The sequence below is a fragment of the Microcaecilia unicolor genome, chromosome 3 (assembly GCF_901765095.1).
Source record: "Microcaecilia unicolor chromosome 3, aMicUni1.1, whole genome shotgun sequence".
In the NCBI taxonomy this organism is placed as follows: Eukaryota; Metazoa; Chordata; class Amphibia; order Gymnophiona; family Siphonopidae; genus Microcaecilia; species Microcaecilia unicolor.
The window spans coordinates 257,525,257-257,543,516 of NC_044033.1; the positions used below are offsets into that span (position 1 = coordinate 257,525,257).

The 18,260-nt window shown below is 44.0% G+C and overlaps 1 protein-coding gene across 4 annotated transcripts; it reads right to left on the reverse strand.

The window, feature by feature from the left end:
* Positions 1-316: 316 nt before the first annotated feature.
* On the reverse strand, positions 317-17,790 carry ASPDH (aspartate dehydrogenase domain containing). 4 transcript variants are annotated; one of them, XM_030198019.1, is made up of 9 exons: positions 17,694-17,790; positions 16,994-17,170; positions 15,172-15,288; positions 5,038-5,182; positions 3,672-3,756; positions 3,010-3,159; positions 2,540-2,766; positions 1,531-1,688; positions 317-931 (listed from the first exon to the last, which is right to left on the reverse strand). In XM_030198019.1, the coding sequence occupies exons 3-9, from the start codon at positions 15,224-15,226 to the stop codon at positions 894-896; spliced, it is 858 nt and encodes a 285-aa protein (XP_030053879.1). In that variant the 5' UTR covers positions 15,227-15,288; positions 16,994-17,170; positions 17,694-17,790; the 3' UTR covers positions 317-893. The 4 variants fall into 4 exon arrangements, with proteins under 4 accessions (XP_030053879.1, XP_030053880.1, XP_030053882.1 ...); XM_030198020.1 differs by lacking the exon at positions 16,994-17,170 and having other exon boundaries at positions 17,694-17,781; XM_030198022.1 differs by lacking the exons at positions 16,994-17,170; positions 17,694-17,790 and adding an exon at positions 17,279-17,300.
* Between the last annotated feature and the right edge of the window lie 470 nt (positions 17,791-18,260).

Here is an 18,260-nt window from a genome sequence, read left to right on the forward strand (position 1 = left end):
TTCTGAGGGATCCTCTGCGGCTATGCTCACTCTTGTCTGTTAAGCCACATTCTTATGTGTTGCTGTGAGTTCCCCAGCCCTGCAGTGGCTGAGCTCTGGCACAAACAGACAATGAGAAGTATAATTATCCCGGGATTTTCCCATCACTTCAGCACTGGAATCTGTCTAATTCCAGCTTGAGAATCAAGTTTTTGTAGCTCTGTTTCCCTCTGGTGTCTACTGTGTGTAACTGCAGGTACCTAACTCCATGTGAAGTCAAGAACCTGTTTCAGAAGTTAATGAGAAGGTTGTTGGCATGTTACTGGACACTGAAATGTATAATGTATTATAATTTAATTTCTCTGACTCTTCCATCTTATACCATCATCTGCTTATTCTGTCACTCATGCTTTCACTGCCCTAACACAAGATATATTAATTTTATTTTCCTTCTGTGAACATCTGTCTGTCTTAAAGAGTCAGTAACCTCCAACAAGCAGAAACTCTCCACTGTGTGTCTCTGTACAGTGCTCTCTGTGTTTGGTATGTGATGATAATAGTAAAGAGTAACAGGAACATGCTTGCACATGCTCATAAGAACATAGGAACATAAGAGTTGCCCTACTGGTTTGGAGTAAAGGTAAATTGAGCCCAGTATCCTGTTTCCAACAGTGGCCAGGCTTAATTTGGCTTTGTGAATAAGTTTGTTTTTTTGTATTATAACCAAAGCATATGTGGAAATCCAGCAAAAGCCATGTTAATCTCCAGAAGATTTAATATAACTTCATAGCACCCAGTCTTCTGACTTAAGATGTTCTGCAATTTGAAGAAAATATTTACAAGACATGAAGAAGGCAAGTTTCACTGTGAACCCATGGCATCAGCTGTCCTCTGCTCCAGGACACAGGGACATGCTAACACAGGTACACACAACCTCCATGACCAGAGCACGCTGTGAAGAGAAACATGGAGAAAAGAGAGTTATGTCTGGAAGACTGAAGAAAGGTATGACCCCACCAAGATGCTTAGGGGTTAACATTAGCCTTTTCCCTGATCTGGGCTTGGACATCACTTGACCATACCAGACCATACCTGCCCGTAACCTCCGCTCACATGACAAATCCCTCCTCTCAGTACCCTTCTCCACCATTGCCAACTCCAGGCTCCGCTCATTTTCCCTTGCCTCACCCTATGCCTGGAACAGTCTTCCTGAATCCCTACGCCAAGCCCCCTCCCTAACCATCTTCAAATCCTTACTTAAAGCTCACCTCTTCAATGCTGCATTCGGAACCTAACCTTTCGAACATATAGGTTGCCCCAATCTGTCTGACCTATATGATTAACTGTACATTTGTCTTTTTAGATTGTAAGCTCTTCGAGCAGGGACCGTCCTTCCATGTTAAACTGTACAGCGCTGCGTAACCCTAGTAGCGCTTTAGAAATGTTAAGTAGTAGTAGTAGTAGTATGACCCCACCAAGATGCTTAGGGGTTAACATTAGCCTTTTCCCTGATCTGGGCTTGGACATCACTTGACCATACCAGACACTTACTGAGAAGACTGCTCCAGAAGGAATCGAATGTTGCTATGCCAGTGACAGAACTGGGTCTGGCAGGATTTCGCCGGCTAGTTTTCACGTTAAATGTGTTTCCGCTCTGCTCATCGGTTGGTCCTGTTACCTCAATATCTACAAGATGCCAGCCAGAGAGGCTGAAAGAAAGATGAAACTGATTTGAGCTTCAGAAAACAGCCCAATGCAACATGTTATGATGTAAGTCATGCAGTTCTGGAGCCCACAACATGAAAAATGTATAAGCAAGATGGAGCTGGTTCAAAAAGTGGCTATTAAAATGGTCAGTGGTCTTCCTCATGAAACATATGGGGACAGACTTAAAGATCTCAGTATATATACTTTACAAGAAAAGTGGGAGAGGGGGAGATAGGCAGAGGTGTTTAAATACCTCCGTAGTATGAATGCACAGGAGATCTGACTCTTTCAATGAAAGGAAGCTCTTGAAGGAGGAGGCATAGAATGAAGGTGAAAACAGACTAAAGTAAACCTATGAAGATATGTCTTTACAGAAAGGGTAGTAGTTAGATGAAATAGCCTCCTAGTAGAGGTGGTGGAGACAAGGAATGTATCTGAATTAAAGCATGGGAGAAGCACCGAAGGTCTCTGAGGAAGGGATTGTAGAGAGTAGTAGATGGTTTGGAGTGGACAGACTGGATAGGTTTTATGGTCTTTGTGTCATTTTCTCTGTTTCTATGTATAGGGGATCTCTGAGGGAGAGGAAGGGATTGTAGAGATTAGTAGTTGGTGTTGATGGACAGACTGGATAGGTCTTATGGTCTTTATATGTGTCATTTTCTCTGTTTCTATGTATAGGGGATCTCTGAGGGAGAGGAAGGGATTGTAGAGATTAGTAGTTGGGTGGCTGGACAGACTGGATAGGTCGTATGGTCTTTGTCATTTTCTATGTTTCTATGTACAGAGGATCTCTGAGGGAGAGGAAGGAATTTTTGGTCCTCTATAAATGCTGAGGGCTGATAGTGAGCCTCACCTGGGATCAGCTATGAGGACTCCCACCACACCATCAAATCCTAGCGTGTGAGCTGCCATGCTCGCTGCCGCCATTGTGTTCACATTGTTGGGGGCCAGAGGACAGAGCCCGCGTACCGCCCCCTCATAGAGAACCAAGCGCTTAGTTCTGGCTGCATCATTCCGCTCCACCAAGGGATCCTCTAGTTTAAAGCTATCAGGATGTTTTGTCATGGTGATCTTCAATGCCTGGAAAAGAGACATCTCAGAGTTTCATAACATAGTGTGTTGTACCTATCAGAAACCCTCAGTACATCATGCACAGAACTTTATTAATTAATTCTCTCTCATGATCCATGTTGTTATCTCTTTATTCCTCATGAATTCCCTTCTCTGCCTCCAGTGACCAAACTAGTTGCTGCTGAACACCTCAGAGCTCCCCCTTCATGTGGTCTCCCTCACTTCCTCTCTCCTGTTCTGCACTGGTCTCACTTTTAAAGTTCCCCTGTCAGCCATCTTCTGGATATCTTCAACTCCCCACAGAGCCCCTCTCGGGATGTAGAGTGTCTTCCCAGACTGTCTTGAGGCTTCTCGAAGCTTCTTCTCTGTAGGGTGGTCAGCTAAGGTTGTGGGAGATCCCACCTGAGGGAAGTAAAAAAAAAAAAGTCTGGAGCTGTATGATGTGTGTGGATAATATCTCCTGCCCCTCTCCACTTGAAGCCCAACAAGATATTTTCATAGCATCTGATATGATGTGATATAACATATGTGTGTCCTTAATACCAATCTCTCTAGAAGAGATTGCGTTCAAAGAGAATACTGTAGCATTGATAGAGAATCTCTAACTCTCACAATACAAGGCATAAATAAATGAATTCCTTTGTTACCTAACAGGAACCCCATGAGATATTGATGTTTTAGCTTTTAGACCCAGGGTAGTCAATCAGGCCAGTCAAATAAATAAATACATTCATAAATAAATGAAATAAATAATTAAGTGCATGGGTAATCTAGTCCTCAAAGACCACCTGATGGCTGGTGTAGCCTTTCCTTTGTAATTCCCTAGATGTGAGCATGCAATTACAGATTAGGCAGATGGGTACACAAGCCTCACACACTGCCCTAGACAGAAGGTGAGAAAGACAAGGCCTTACCATAAAGTTGGCAGAGGACAGGAAGTCTGTACCGTGGTCCCTTGTGATGGATGAATGGGCCACCTCTACTATGAGGTCAGCCTGTCTGCAGACACAGAGAGCGAACATGAGAAGGAAATAAATAGAAAAATAGATGATGTGACAGTGGAGAAATGGGACAGAAGGGAATTGCTGAGAAGGAGGCAAATTGAAGAGGATACAGAGAAAGGGACAAATAAGAGATTTCAAGGAGATCCGCCGTGGAGACGTGAAGTCGCATTCAGTCCATCTTTTCTCATGCTTACAAAACTTGTTTGCTTGGTTTTTCTAACCTCATGCGTAGTAAAAAAAATGTAATTGTTGGTTTGGGATATTTGGTGACTCAATTCATATAGAGATTATTTCTTGGACATTACCGTTTTGAATCCATAACATTCAGGAAAGCGAATGTTGTCTGTAGGACGATTAACACTCATAAATTGAATGTATTTGGGTATCGTTCAGAAAACACCGCTAACACAATAACACCCACTGGGACACATAGGGCCCGATATTCAGAGCCGGGCCTGCCTCCCGTGGTTGGCGCTCAGCCTTGGATATTCAATGCCGGGCTGTTTCCCGTGACCAGCATTGAATATCTGGGTGTATTTTGGCCAGTTTAAATTTTACTGGCCAAGCCAATATTCAGCACTGACCAATGATATATCTGCTATTTGGCCCCTAATTTGAACACCAAACTTAGCCGGCAATGTGCTGAATATCGGTGGATAGCCAGTTATTTCATGTGATTTAATTTGCTTTTCACTAGGCTCTAACCAGCCAGCTTTGTCCCTCTGAATATCACCAGATAGATGATTGTGCTGTTTAACCGGCCATGAGCTGTTCCAGTTAAATAGCTTTAAATATCGGGCAGATAAGGTCGTGGGCTCTCATCAATGGTATTATGGAAAGGTGCCATCATTCAGGGATACGCTACTAGAACTGAGATAGAGAAACTCAACTCTTTGGACTCACCAAGGAATCCGGGGAATGTCATGTCTTGGGATCTCATTGATGGTATTGTGGAAAGTGCCATCACTCAGGGATACCCTACCAGAACTGGGATGTATATGGAGAAATTCAAATCTTTGGACTCCCCAAGGAATCCTGGGAACATATCAGAACCCGAATACCCTCTACTGGAATAAGGATGTTCATTAAAACCCATAAATCCTTGGACTCTGACTAAAGGATTATGGAAATGTGTTGGCATTTTGTGAATGTGTAGCTAGATGCAGCATATTCCTGTAGAAATATGGGTACCTAGGACTTGAGCAGCTCTTGGTTGTAACTAACTCTGCCGGTTATGAGATTGTAAACTTAAGAGGAACAGTTGAAATATATTTACCTCTTGTCAAACTCAGAAAGATCTCGCAGCTGCAAATGCTCTGGTACTGTCCCTTCCATCTTCTCCAGATGTCGATTCCAAACAAATGCTAATTCCAAGTGATGCAAGGACCCTTCTTTGAGAATCTTCTGGACGAGATATTGCCCTGGAGTAGAGACATAATCCCCAGTGTTAGAACGAGTCAATCCAGAGAGGGCAGCAGAGCAAGAGGACCAGACAGGGCTCAACCACAGTCTCCTATAGTTGCTTGTCTGCTGGAGGTGACTGTCTAGAAGGTTTGTAGGGTGTTCCTTCAGGCCCGCAGTGGATTTGCAATGGCACTTGGAGTAGGAAAGGACAGCAAATGACTGATCTTATGGGGTGAAGATTTTCATCCTGCAACTAAAGAATCTCATAGTAACATAGTAACATAGTAGATGACGGCAGAAAAAGACCTGCACGGTCCATCTAGTCTGCCCACGATAAACTCATGTGTATACCTTACCTTGATTTGTACCTGTCTTTTTCAGGGCACAGACCATATAAGTCTGTGCAGCAGTATTTCCCGCCTCCCAACCACCAGTCCCGCCTCCCATCACCGGCTCCGGCACAGACCCCGTATAAGTCTGCCCTCCCCCATCCTAGCCTCTCAACCACCAACCCCTCTTCCCCCCGCCACCCAATTTCAGCTAAGCTTCTGTGGATCCATTCCTTCTGCACAGGATTCCTTTATGCCTGTCCCACGCATGCTTGAATTCCGTTACCGTTTTCATCTCCACCACCTCCCGTGGGAGGGCATTCCAAGCGTTCACCACCCTCTCCGTGAAGAAATACTTCCTGACATCTTTCCTGAGTCTGCCCCCCTTCAATCTCATTTCATGTCCTCTCGTTCTACCGCCTTCCCCTCTCCGGAAAAGCTTCGTTTGCGGATTAATACCTTTCAAATATTTGAATGTCTGTATCATATCACCCCTATTCCTCCTTTCCTCCAGAGTATACATGTTCAGGTCAGCAAGTCTCTCTTCATACGTCTTGGAACGCAACTCCCATACCATCCTCGTAGCTTTTCTTTGTACCGCTTCCATTTTTTTAACATCCTTCGCAAGGTATGGCCTCCAAAACTGAACACAATACTCCAGGTGGGGCCTCACCAACGTCTTATACAGGGGCATTAAAACCTCCTTTTTTCTGCTGGTCACACCTCTCTCTATACAGCCTAGCAACCTTCTCGCTACGGCCACCGCCTTGTCGCACTGTTTCATAGCCTTTAGGTCCTCAGATACTATCACCCCAAGATCCCTCTCCCCGTCCGTGACTATCAGGCTCTCCCCACCTAACACATACACCTCCCTTGGATTTCTACTCCCTAAGTGCATCACTTTGCATTTCTTCGCATTGAATTTTAATTGCCAAACGTTAGACCATTTTTCCAGCTTCTTCAGATCTTTTTTCATGTTTTCCACTCCCTCCGGGGTGTCCACTCTGTTGGAAATCTTGGTGTCATCCGCAAAAAGGCAAACTTTACCTTGTAACCCTTCGGCAATGTCACTCACAAATATATTGAACAGAATGGGCCCCAGCACCGATCCCTGAGGCACTCCACTACTCACCTTTCCCTCCTCCGAGCGAACTCCATTCACTACCACCCTCTGGCGTCTGCCCGTCAACCAGTTCCTAATCCAGTTCACCACTTCGGGTCCTATCTTCAGCCCTTCTAGTTTATTCAAGAGCCTCCTGTGGGGAACCGTGTCAAAAGCCTTGCTGAAATCTAAGTAGATGACGTCCATAGCACGTCCTTGATTTAATTCTCCCGTCACCCAGTCAAAGAATTCAATGAGATTCGTTTGGCACGACTTCCCTTTGGTGAAACCATGTTGTCTCGGATCTTGCAACTTATTGGCTTCCAGGAAATTCACTATCCTTTCCTTCAGCATGGCTTCCATTACTTTTCCAATAACCGAAGTGAGGCTTACCGGCCTGTAGTTTCCAGCTTCTTCCCTATCCCCACTTTTGTGAAGAGGGACCACCTCCGCCATTCTCCAATCCCTCGGAACCTCTCCTGTCTCCAAGGATTTATTAAACAAATCTTTAAGAGGACCCGCCAGAACCTCTCTGAGCTCCCTCAGTATTCTGGGGTGGATCCGGTCCGGCCCCATGGCTTTGTCCACCTTTAGCTTTCCAAGTTGTTCATATACACTCTCTTCCGTGAACGGTGCTCTATCCACTTCGTTTTCAGGTGTACTTTTGCCAGTCCCTCTCGGTCCTTCCCCAGGATTTTCTTCAGTAAAAACAGAACAAAAGTATCTATTTAGCAAATTGGCTTTTTCTTCATCATTTTCTACATAGCGTTTTGCTGTATCTTTTAGTCTCACAATCCCCTTTTTAGTCTTTCTCCTTTCACTAATATACCTGAAGAAGTTTTTGTCTCCCCTCCGTACATTTCTAGCCATTTGTTCTTCCGCTTGCGCCTTCGCCAGACGTACCTCTCTCTTGGCTTCTTTCAGTTTCATCCGGTATTCCTCCCCGTGTTCCTCTACTTTAGATTTTTTGTATTTCTGGAACGCTAACTCTTTAGCCTTTATTTTCTCAGCCACTTGCTTTGAAAACCATATCGGTTTCCTTTTTCTCTTGCTTTTATTTACTCTCCTTACATAAAGGTCTGTGGCCCTGTTTATTACTTCTTTTAGCCTGGACCACTGTCCTTCCACTTCTCGTATGTCCTCCCAGCCCATCAGCTCCTTCCTCAGGTATTCTTCCATTTTGTTAAAGTCAGCTCGCTTGAAATCCAGGACTTTGAGTTTGGAGTGGCTGCCATCCACATGAGCTGTTACATCAAAACAAACCGTTTGATGGTCACTGTTTCCCAGGTGTGCAGCCACTCGGACATTTGACACACTATCCCCATTCGTGAGCACCAGATCCAACGTGGCTCCCTCCCTCGTGGGTTCGTTCACCATTTGTCTGAGCAGAGCACTTTGGAAAGCATCCACAATCTCTCTACTTCTTTCCGATTTTGCAGACGGAACCTTCCAATCTACATCCGGCAGATTAAAATCTCCCAACAGCAGCACCTCTCTTTTCTTCCCCAACTTTTGAATATCAGTGATCAGATCTTTATCTAGTTCTTCCAATTGTGTCGGGGGTCTATAGACAACACCCACGTGGACCAAGGTTCTATCCTTTCTTTTTAAGGTGATCCATATTGCTTCTTCCTTTCCCCACTTCCCTGTCATTTCAGTTGCTGCGATATCATCTCTCACATACAGAGCTACTCCTCCACCTTTACGTCCCTCTCTATCCTTCCTAAAAAGATTATAGCCTGGTATGTTTACATCCCATTCATGGGAACCATGGAGCCATGTCTCTGTGACTGCAACTATGTCCAAGTCAGTCTCCAACATCAGGGCTTGAAGGTCATGAATTTTATTGCTTAGACTGTGAGCATTTGTGGTCATTGATTTCCAACTACATTTCCTAGTATGTGTTTTGGGTTTAGTGATTTGTGAGTGTCTTTTGTCTTTGGGTACCTTCTCCTCTTTTTGTTCCCTCTTCTTTGTTCCCTCTTCTCCAGGGCCAAAGCAGAGTATCTGGATGATTTTGTGAGTGAAAGGAAGTAAGAGTGATAAACATTTTAATTGGACTAGTGTAATATATTTAAGACTAACTTTGGCTGAATTCTAGCAAATAGATTGGCCAGGGACAGACAGAAGCCTTTGTAGGTCAGGCTACCTTTTAAAGTGCTACAGAAACTGACCAAACTTTGGCTTAATTGTCTCCGACTTGTTCTAATACAGTTTCCTCTGGATACCTTTTGATTAATTGTTGTGGGAATCACAAACTCATAGCATTCCCTAAACAGAAAATCTTCCCGCTCCAGGCCAGCCATACACCACATTTGAAGAAAATGCCCAGGAGAGCCTCTGGAATGAACTATTTCTATAGCTTTTGATATCTTTTTAAAGAACTACAAAAAAGACTAGGCCAACTTGTTGTTGCGAATGATATTAACATAACTATGATGGCTTATCATTTCTATAGTGTTACACAGCACTGTACATAAAACACGAAAGCAATGGTCCCTGCTTGACAGAGCTTACAGCCTATTCAAGACAAACAGGACAAATAAGAGATTAAGGAGGTTTTTTTTTATTGTGTTAATGAATAAGGGGTTAAAAGCAGCCTTAGGAAGGTGGGCTTTAGCCTGGATTTGAATAAGGCCAGATAAAGAACTTGATCTGCAAACTCAGGAAGTCTGTTCCAGGCATGTGATGTAGCAAGATGGAAGGGTCTGCAGTTTGCAGTGGAGGAGAAGGGTAAAGATAAGAGAGACTTACCTGATGAATGGAGTTCCCAAGGAGGAGTTCTTTTGTTAAGTGTAGGGAGACATACTGAGGAGCTGCAGAGTGAATGCTCTTATAAGTCAATAAGAGGAGTTTCAACAGTGTGTGGAAATGGATAGGGAGCCAATGAAGCGACTTGAGGAGAGGGGTTATGAGTGTGCAGTGACACTGACAGAAGATAAGTTCTGTGACAGAACCTTGACCAGATTGAAGGGGAGGGAGATGGCTTAGTGGGAGACCTGTGAGAAGCAAGTTGCAGTAGTCTACGTGGAAGGTAATGAGAGTGTGGATGAGGGTTTTGGTAGTGTGTTCAGAAAGGAAGAGACAAATTTTGGTGGTGATATAGAGAAAGAAACAGTTTTTAACAATATGTTGAATGTGAGCAGAGTGAGAAAGAGAGCAGTCAAAGGTGACCCCAAGGTTATGAGCTGAGGAGACAGGTAGGATGAGTGTGTTATCCATAGAAAAAGAGAATGAAAGAAGAAGAAAGATGGGTTTGGGGAGAAATTTCTAGGTGTGAGAGAGATCTGGGGGTCATCGGCAGAAGATAGTACTGCATACCATGGGAGGAGAAAACAAGCTCAGAGAGAGAAGTCCCAAGACAGAGCCCTGAACTCACATATATTTATCCTTATTCTTCTTGACCTATCTGCTGCTTTCAGCACTGTTGACCACACTATACTTCTGGATACGCTGTCCTCGCTTGGATTCCAGGGCCTTGTTCTTTCCTGGTTCTCCTCTTACCTCTCACTTCATTCTTTCAGTGTTCACTCTAGTAGATCCTCTTCAACTTCCATCCCGCTTTCTGTTGGTGTGCCTCAGGGTTCTGTCCTTGGACCCCTCCTTTTCTCCATCTATACCTCTTCCCTTGGTACCCTGATTTCATCCCATGGCTTTCAATACCATCTTTACGCTGATGACTCTCAGATCTACACCTCCACCCCTGAAATCTCAACCTCGATCCAGGACAAAATCTCAGCCTGCTTGTCCGACATTGCTGCTTGGATGTCTCAACGCCATCTAAAGCTCAACATGTCCAAAACTGAACTTCTCGTTTTTCCCCCTAAACCCACCTCCCCTCTTCCCTGTTTCTCTATCTCTGTTAATGGCTCTCACATCCTCCCTGTCTCCTCGGCTCGTAACCTTGGGAGTCATCTTTGATTCCTCTCTCTCCTTCTCTGTGCATATTCAACAGATCGCCAAATCCTGTCGTTTCTTTATCTACAATATTAGCAAAATTCGCCCCTTCCTTTCTGAATACACTGCCAGAACCTTATCTATACCCTTGTCACCTCTCGCTTGGACTATTGCAATTTACTTCTCACTGGTCTTCTGCTCAGCCATCTCTCTCCTCTCTAATCTGTCCAAAATTCTGCAGCACGACTTATTTTCCGCCAGAATCGTTATACCCACACTAGCCCACTCCTCAAGTCACTTCACTGGCTCACTGTCCGCTTCCGCATTCAGTTTAAACTTCTCGTACTGACCGTTAAATGCATCCCCTCTGCAGCCCCCCATAACCTCTTCACTCTCATCTCTCCCTACATTCTTCCCCGTGAACTCCGCTCACTGGACAAATCTCTCTTGTCGTCCCCCTTCTCCTCCACTGCTAACTCCAGGCTTCGCTCCTTTTCTCTCGTGGCACCTTATGCCTGGAATAGACTTCCTGGATCTATACGTCTAGCTCCATCTCTACCTGTTTTCAAATTTATGCTGAAAACCCACCTTTTCACTGCTGCTTTTTAGCTCCCATTACTTCCCTCACCCATAACTGTCTTGTCTGTATTATTTAGATTGTAAGCTCTTTTGAGCAGGGACTGTCTCTTTGTATCAGGTGTTCAGCGCTGCGTGCGTCTGGTAGCGCTATACAAATGCTAATAATAATAATAATAATAATAATGAGCAGAGGGGCAGATTCAGGAACATTCAAGAAGAGTCACTGACCGGGGCAGAGGGAGCATGGAACGAGCGAAGCCGAAGGCACGTGGAACCCCCCCAGCAGGTACACATGCGCCGGGGGGGGGTGTCATTTTGCCAGGGAGGTGGGGGTGTCCTTTCACCGGGGGTGGGGGGGTCGTGCTGCACCCCGGGGGGGGGGGGGGGCGCATCGGCGATCCGCCCCGGGTGTCAGCCATCCTAGGAACGTCACTGACAGGAAGCATTTTTTCACAGAGAGGGTGGTGGATACCTGGAATGCTCTTCCAGAGGAGGAATGGAGACCAACATGGTAATGGAATTTATGAATAGAGAGGTCCCCCAGACACGAAAAGATGGTAATGAAGCACAACTGCCTGAAACAGCAGCAGTGGATGAATTCTTTGTTCTTCTGAAAATACTCGGGGGTAAATGTTATGTTGTCTGAATCTTAGCTTGAAAATAAATGGCCAAATTAGAGGCAGATGGAGAGAGAGAATCTGAGGTGTTTACTAACTGATCACGTAAAGAGAATAATTTTCTAATATCTGGTTTATCATTCCCAACTATCTCAGAATAATAGTGTCTCCTCTTCTTGGTCAATAGAGACTTATATTCATGAATCTTTACCAAGTATACTTATTTTCTAGAGTAAGGAAGCATCTCCACAGTCACTGTAGTCTTCTACAAGAACCCCTTAAGTTTCATGTTCTCAATAGGACAGTTCCCGATGGAAAAGAGTAGCATACATCCGACATCAATTCCAAAGGATGACAAAAAGAGCTGAAAAGAAGTCACAGACTGGTGGCTTCCACCCCTCTCACAATCAAGATGATGGAGGGAATAGTAGCCACTGAGCTGGAAAATTACCTAACCCAATTTGACATTTTACATGAGTCCCAGACGGGTTTCAGACCCCACTTCAGCACAGAAACAGTATTGACCGCACTAATGGCCAATTTCAAAACAGTAATCAGCAAAGGCCATAATATTCTGCTTCTACAATTCGACATGTCAAGCCTTTGACATGGTTGACCATCCTATCCTGCTAAGACTGCGCGATCACATTGGCATTGGGGGGAAGGTGCTTAACCGGTTCACCGGCTTTCTCACATCCTGATCTTACCAAGTGAAGATGGGATCATCGACATCCCAGCCATGGAAAGCAGAATGCGGAGTACCACAAAGTTCTCCCATCTTGGTCATTTTGTTCAACATCTTGATGACACCCCTAGCTAGATTCTTGGACAAGTAGGGAATCAATCCCTTCATATATGCAGATGACATCTCCATCTTTGTCCCCTTCAACAAAACTATATCGGAAATCATGACCAAAATCACAGATGGAATGAACACCCTGGAATCCTGAGCATCAGCATTCAAATTAAAACTGAACAGGGAGAAAACGCACTGCATGGTAATCTCCTCCCCATAATGCAACACAATCTTCCCCAGCATCAAAGTAAAAGGAATCCCACTCCCAATAATGGAAAACATAAAGATTCTAGGTGTCACTGTGGACCGCCACTTAACCTTCAATAACCAAGTTATAGATGTCACCAAGAAAATGTTCCACACTATGTGGAAATTGAAGCCTATCAGGAGATACTTTCCCAGATAGATATTCCGTAGGCTGGTCCAAACTATGGTTCTAGCTCACGCTGACTACTGTAATGGAATCTACACGGGGTGCAAAGAATGAACTCTGAGGCAATTGCAAACGGCAGAAAACTCCTCTACCAGACTTACGTACGGGAAGTCAAGGTTTGAAAGTGCCAAACCATTACTACACAGCCTACAATGGCTCCCCATCAAGTCACAGATGGCCTTCAAACTATGCACCTGGGCTTACAGAATTATCTTTGGTCTAGCCCCAGAATATACTACCAGCTCAAAATGTTATCATAAGCACAAGAAACTATATAAACCTTCACTTTCCCAACCCCTAAGGTATAAAGTACCATACAACACATGCGACAAGTTTCACCTATTTATGCACTAAGCCATGGAACATGATTTCAAAATGCCTAACTACATAAACTTTCGAAAACACCTTAAAGCTTTTCTTCTTCTTCAGAAAATCCTTCTTCAAAGCAGCAGGGTAGCTCCAGCCATGTCCATCCCATACACTCAATAAGAATGATGTGAACCTAAATACTTTTTGATAGATTATTCTATGTAGGCCACTTTGAATCAAGTTATTATTGGAAAAATGTGGGGTACAAATGTAGTAATAAATACAAATAAAAAAGCACAGGTTCTTGATTGAACCATTTATCTGAATTTCTACAAACTTTTAATCTGTTTCAGGGCCACTAAGAGGGGGGCAGGGGGGCAAAATTCCCTGGGCCCGGCCTCCAAGGGAGGACCAGTGCCAGGGTCTCTTTCTCTCTCTCTCTCTCCTGCTCTTGACGGGCCCCAAGCAATCACGTCTCGATAGGAGCAGGAGAGAAAACTCTGGCGCCGGGCCCTCCTCCAGCGCTGCTCTTCACTCGCCTCTACCGCTGTACCAAGTGGCTACTTTTCCCGTCAGTCACATGCTCAGTTTTGAAACCAAGCATGCACGACAAGAGAAAAAAGCAGGGACAGGGCAGAAATGGAGTGAAGAGCAGTGCTGGATTCTTCCGCTGGCAGGGCCTCGGGATCCCCACCTGCCCCAAGGTATCTTAGTTGCAGCAGTGGAGATCCTGGCGGGGGGCAGCAGCCCTGCCCCGGGCCTGGCTACATCTCTCGGTGGCCCTGATCTGTTTAACTGGAGCTAAAGTATCAAGAGTCTCTCTGCATATAGAGTTCCGATGTTCAAGGAAATTATCGTCAGTAAAAGAAGTAGAAAGGAGCTGGCAATCAGCTTCTTTCCAAAATTCAGCTGGAATAACCTTATCCCTATAAGAAGAAAGATGCTGAAAGAAGATTTCTTCTTAGGTACTTTTCTCCAAGATAAGGTGAAATCTAATAGAAAGTGGTCAGACTATGGAACCGTTGTAATTGCGTTAAGACAGAGAGTTGTAATGGATGCCAACAAATCCAACTGATGGCCTTTATCATGTGTAGAAGCATTAAACGATCGCTAAAGAATCAAAAAAATGTCAAACTCTGAGGGTCAGAGACTATTTCTAAATGTGTATAAACCTCTGTGATGCAACAGATTCAGACTTTCAGGAAGATTGGGGTGCCCTGCAAGGGTGGACCATGGTTAACACCCAAACTTCAGTGATCAAAGGCAGGCTAGATTTATTTTGTTTGTTGAAACATCGCTAACCTTGGTGATGGTGGGAAGGGAACTATTGAAAGCTTTAGTACTGGGAAGGGAACATTGAGGTTGGCTTGGGTATTGGCTTTGTAGGAACCAGAGGTGAAGAAAGATACAAAAGCCTCCAATGGTTGACTAGTGGATGAGGTGGGAGATGTCATTTTGACTGATGTTGGACATACTCAGGGTAGAAGTAGAGGGCAGTGGTGGGGAAAGGGTCGGGAGAGGATGGGTCAAAGACTTGAGAGGAGGGGAAGTTGATGTTTGGTTGTATCACTGTGGATGCCTGGAAGACCCTGCCAGAGGGTGAAGAAAAATATGGTAATGGAACTATAAAAAAAAAAGAGGGTTGGGTAAACATAGAGAATCCCTAGAGACAAGAGGATGGTAATGAAGCACTGGGTAACTTGTTTGGAGGGGCAGTTACAGTCCTAAAAGCCTCAGAGCTATGGGAATCTATAGAAATTTTAAATACACGAGTACAAGGACTCAAAGTGCATTGTTGCTGCCTCTGGTGATGGAAAACGTGGGCAGAGACTGAGGCCTGACAATATTCAGAGTGAGTGAGACAGAGGTTAAAAAAACTTGTTTACCATCTTCCTTTGTCAGAAGTGGGATTCATTACCTGCTCTCAGGGATTAGCGATCTTACCTAAATAACCGTATCCCACAATCCCAACTCTCCGCACTCCACTTTCTTTGGACATTTGCAACCCTGTAGAGGATACGAATTCTGGAGAGAGACTGAAGCAGAGCAGTTAGGAGGGACCTGTAGGGGGAGACAAATAGATGCAGACAGTGTGAAAGTTTCATTCTCAGCTCTCTTGGAGCAGTTAGGTAAAACTCTGCCTCCTGTACGTTACCATTTTCATATATTCACAGAACATTTTTTGAAGCTATTTACATGGGTAGATGACAATTTCCAAAAGTAATAATGAACTGATAAGTGCACGTAAGGATTCTGTTAATCTTTGGAGCTAACTAAATCAAGTCAGGCTTTGGCTTTTTCTAACTGTCCATCAAATCGTTTCACAACATCTAGTATTAAGCTAATGTGTGAGCATCACAGAGCTGTTGAGTAAGATAGTGAATTCTTCGTTATGAGGTAGCAAAATGCCTGAAAGTTTTAAACGTGCATTGGTTTCTCCTCTTAAGAAGATGCAAAGTGGCCCTGCCTCAGATTATTCAAATTATCGCCCACTCTCAAAGTTGCCCCTTCTGGCTAAGTTAATTGAACTGCAAGTGTTTTGGAAAAACTGTAGCTCAGAAATATCGCTAGCATCTTTGACACACTTTTAAACAGTATGGATATTTCTAATCTTTTTATCTACGTATTTTTACTGAGTGTACAACAGCAAAGGTCTGCCCTGTCTTCTACACTGCCTAATGTCTATATGGCACCTCTTTGTATCTATTAAAATCTTTAAACATTGAATTTCATTTTTAGCCTGATGTTACTTTATTGGTCATTCCATTTTCTATCATTCCTGGTGTTGGTTCTTCAACTCTTGTTAATAAATTTTCTTGACTGGAAGAGTCTTACTGAGGAATTATGGTAAAACTGAGGTCATGATGGCAGCATCTGGAGAAGATCGGGAAATTCCAAATGAAGTACTGTTAGCATCAAACAAAATTCCGCTATATAAAGAAATTAGATACTTAGTCATCATTGCTGGTTTGCGTTTACCGATAAAATCCAAAGCACCTCATTCATGGAGCATTTTAAAATTATGACTAGACAAATATGGCATTGTTGGGTCAGCATGTTTTTCAGGTACTAGTCCAGTTTTAAATTATAGCTCATTTGGAGTACGGGATTAGGATTTATTTGGCTTTACCTGAAAACCTACTCAAGCACTGTAACTAGTTCAAAATGCTGTAGCAGGTGTTACTTCTAGTAAGATTTTCAGTGTCAAATTCAGTGCTTATGAATAATTTTTAATGCTTGTCAATTATCACTAGCTAAGAATTGTTTACGCTCCGGTCAGCGAGGGGAGCCGTACAGCTACAAATGCAGAGTGAGGGGAATTGGGTCTCTAAACGTGCAGGGTGAGGGGATCCAGGCCTGTAAATGTCCAGAGTGAGGGGGAATCGGGCCTGTAACTGTGCAGAGTGAGGGGATCCGGGCCTGTAACGTTGCAGAGTGTGGGGAGTGAGGCCTGTAACGGTGCAGAGTGAGGGGTAATCAAGCCTGTAATGGTGCAGAGTGAGGGGGAATCAGGCCTGTAGAGGTGAGGATTTATTTTGCCACTTACAACAGAAAGTACATTTTAATGAAAAAGCTCTTAAATAATCTGCCCACATGTGGTGTGAGAGAGTCAGCATAGCAAGAGTGTAATCCATCAGACAGTCAATGTGTTAGTTACACACAAAGAGAAAGTTTCGGTAACATCCACCCTGGCAGTTAAACTTCAACCAAATCTGGTGTTAGAGAACAGCAAAGTTGCTGTAACCCACAGGGCTGGAAATAATACCTGGCACAGTTTGTCTCCTGTGTCTTGGTGCCAGGGAGTTGGCAGCAGTTGCTTCGAGTCTTCTGGTCCTTGGGGAAAAGCTACCAGATTACAGTGCAGAAACTGGGGCGGGGGGGGGGGGGGGGGGTGGAAACAACCCCCAAGACGTTGCTACAGGCTCTGTACTATGGTCTTCCCCTACAGGAGCAGGAAGAAAAACAAAGTTTCACATTTAACAAAGCCTGCTCAAACCAGTAGCATGTTAAAATATACCTGTCACAGAAATGCAGTTGTGTTAGCGTGTATCTGTGGTAGAAATGCAGTCGTGCTAGCGTGTACTGGTGATAGAAATGCAGTCGTGTTAGCTTGTATTTGCTGTGGAAATACAGGCAAGATAGCATTTTTCTGTGGTAGAAATGCAGTCGTGTCAGCGTGTATTTGCTGTGGAAATACTACTACTACTACTTATCATTTCTAAAGCGCTACTAGACGTACGCAGCGCTGTACACTTGACCATGAAGAGACAGTCCTTGCTCAACAGAGCTTACAATCTAATTAGGACAGACAAACCGGACAAACAAGAGATAAGGGAATATTAAAGTGAGGATGATAAAATAAGTGTTCTGAACAAGTGAATAAGGGTTAGGAGTTAAAAGCAGCATCAAAATACAGGCATGCTAGCATTTTTCTGTGGTAGAAATGCAGTCGTGTCAGCGTGTACCTGTGGTAGAAATGCAGTTGTGTCAGCACGTATCTGCTCTGGAGCTGCCGTCTATGGGATACAGCTAGAGTTGTGTCTGTAGAGCAGAGGGGCTCAGTTCAGACCTTTGGCATCCTGGAGTTGATCATTAATGAAAAGTGAGTCAGGCTTGTGCATTAAAAGTTAAAAACATTCTTCTGCTCCTCCAATTTGATAGATGCGGAACTTCTTTGGTGTTGCTGCTGAGTCCTAATCGAAGATGTGTATTACGGCAATTTCTGGAACTCCAGGAAAAGTGAATTCCCTCTGTTCCCCTCTTCCCACCCCCACTTTATTTTGTATTACGTTTTGTGATTCCTGTATTTGGGATTTGTCTATTTGGCAATGTCGACTCAGAAATATAACAGCAGGTAGTAAACCCTGATAAAACCAATCAAAAAATATGTAATGCTCACTGAAAGCTGACTGTTAGTGACCCCTGCACTACTATATATAACATTAAAAAAAAACCTCCAGCATGTGAGTATAATCATACTTACTATCCTTAATAGAGTCCCAGTATTTTGACAGGTTTATCCTGAAAAAAAG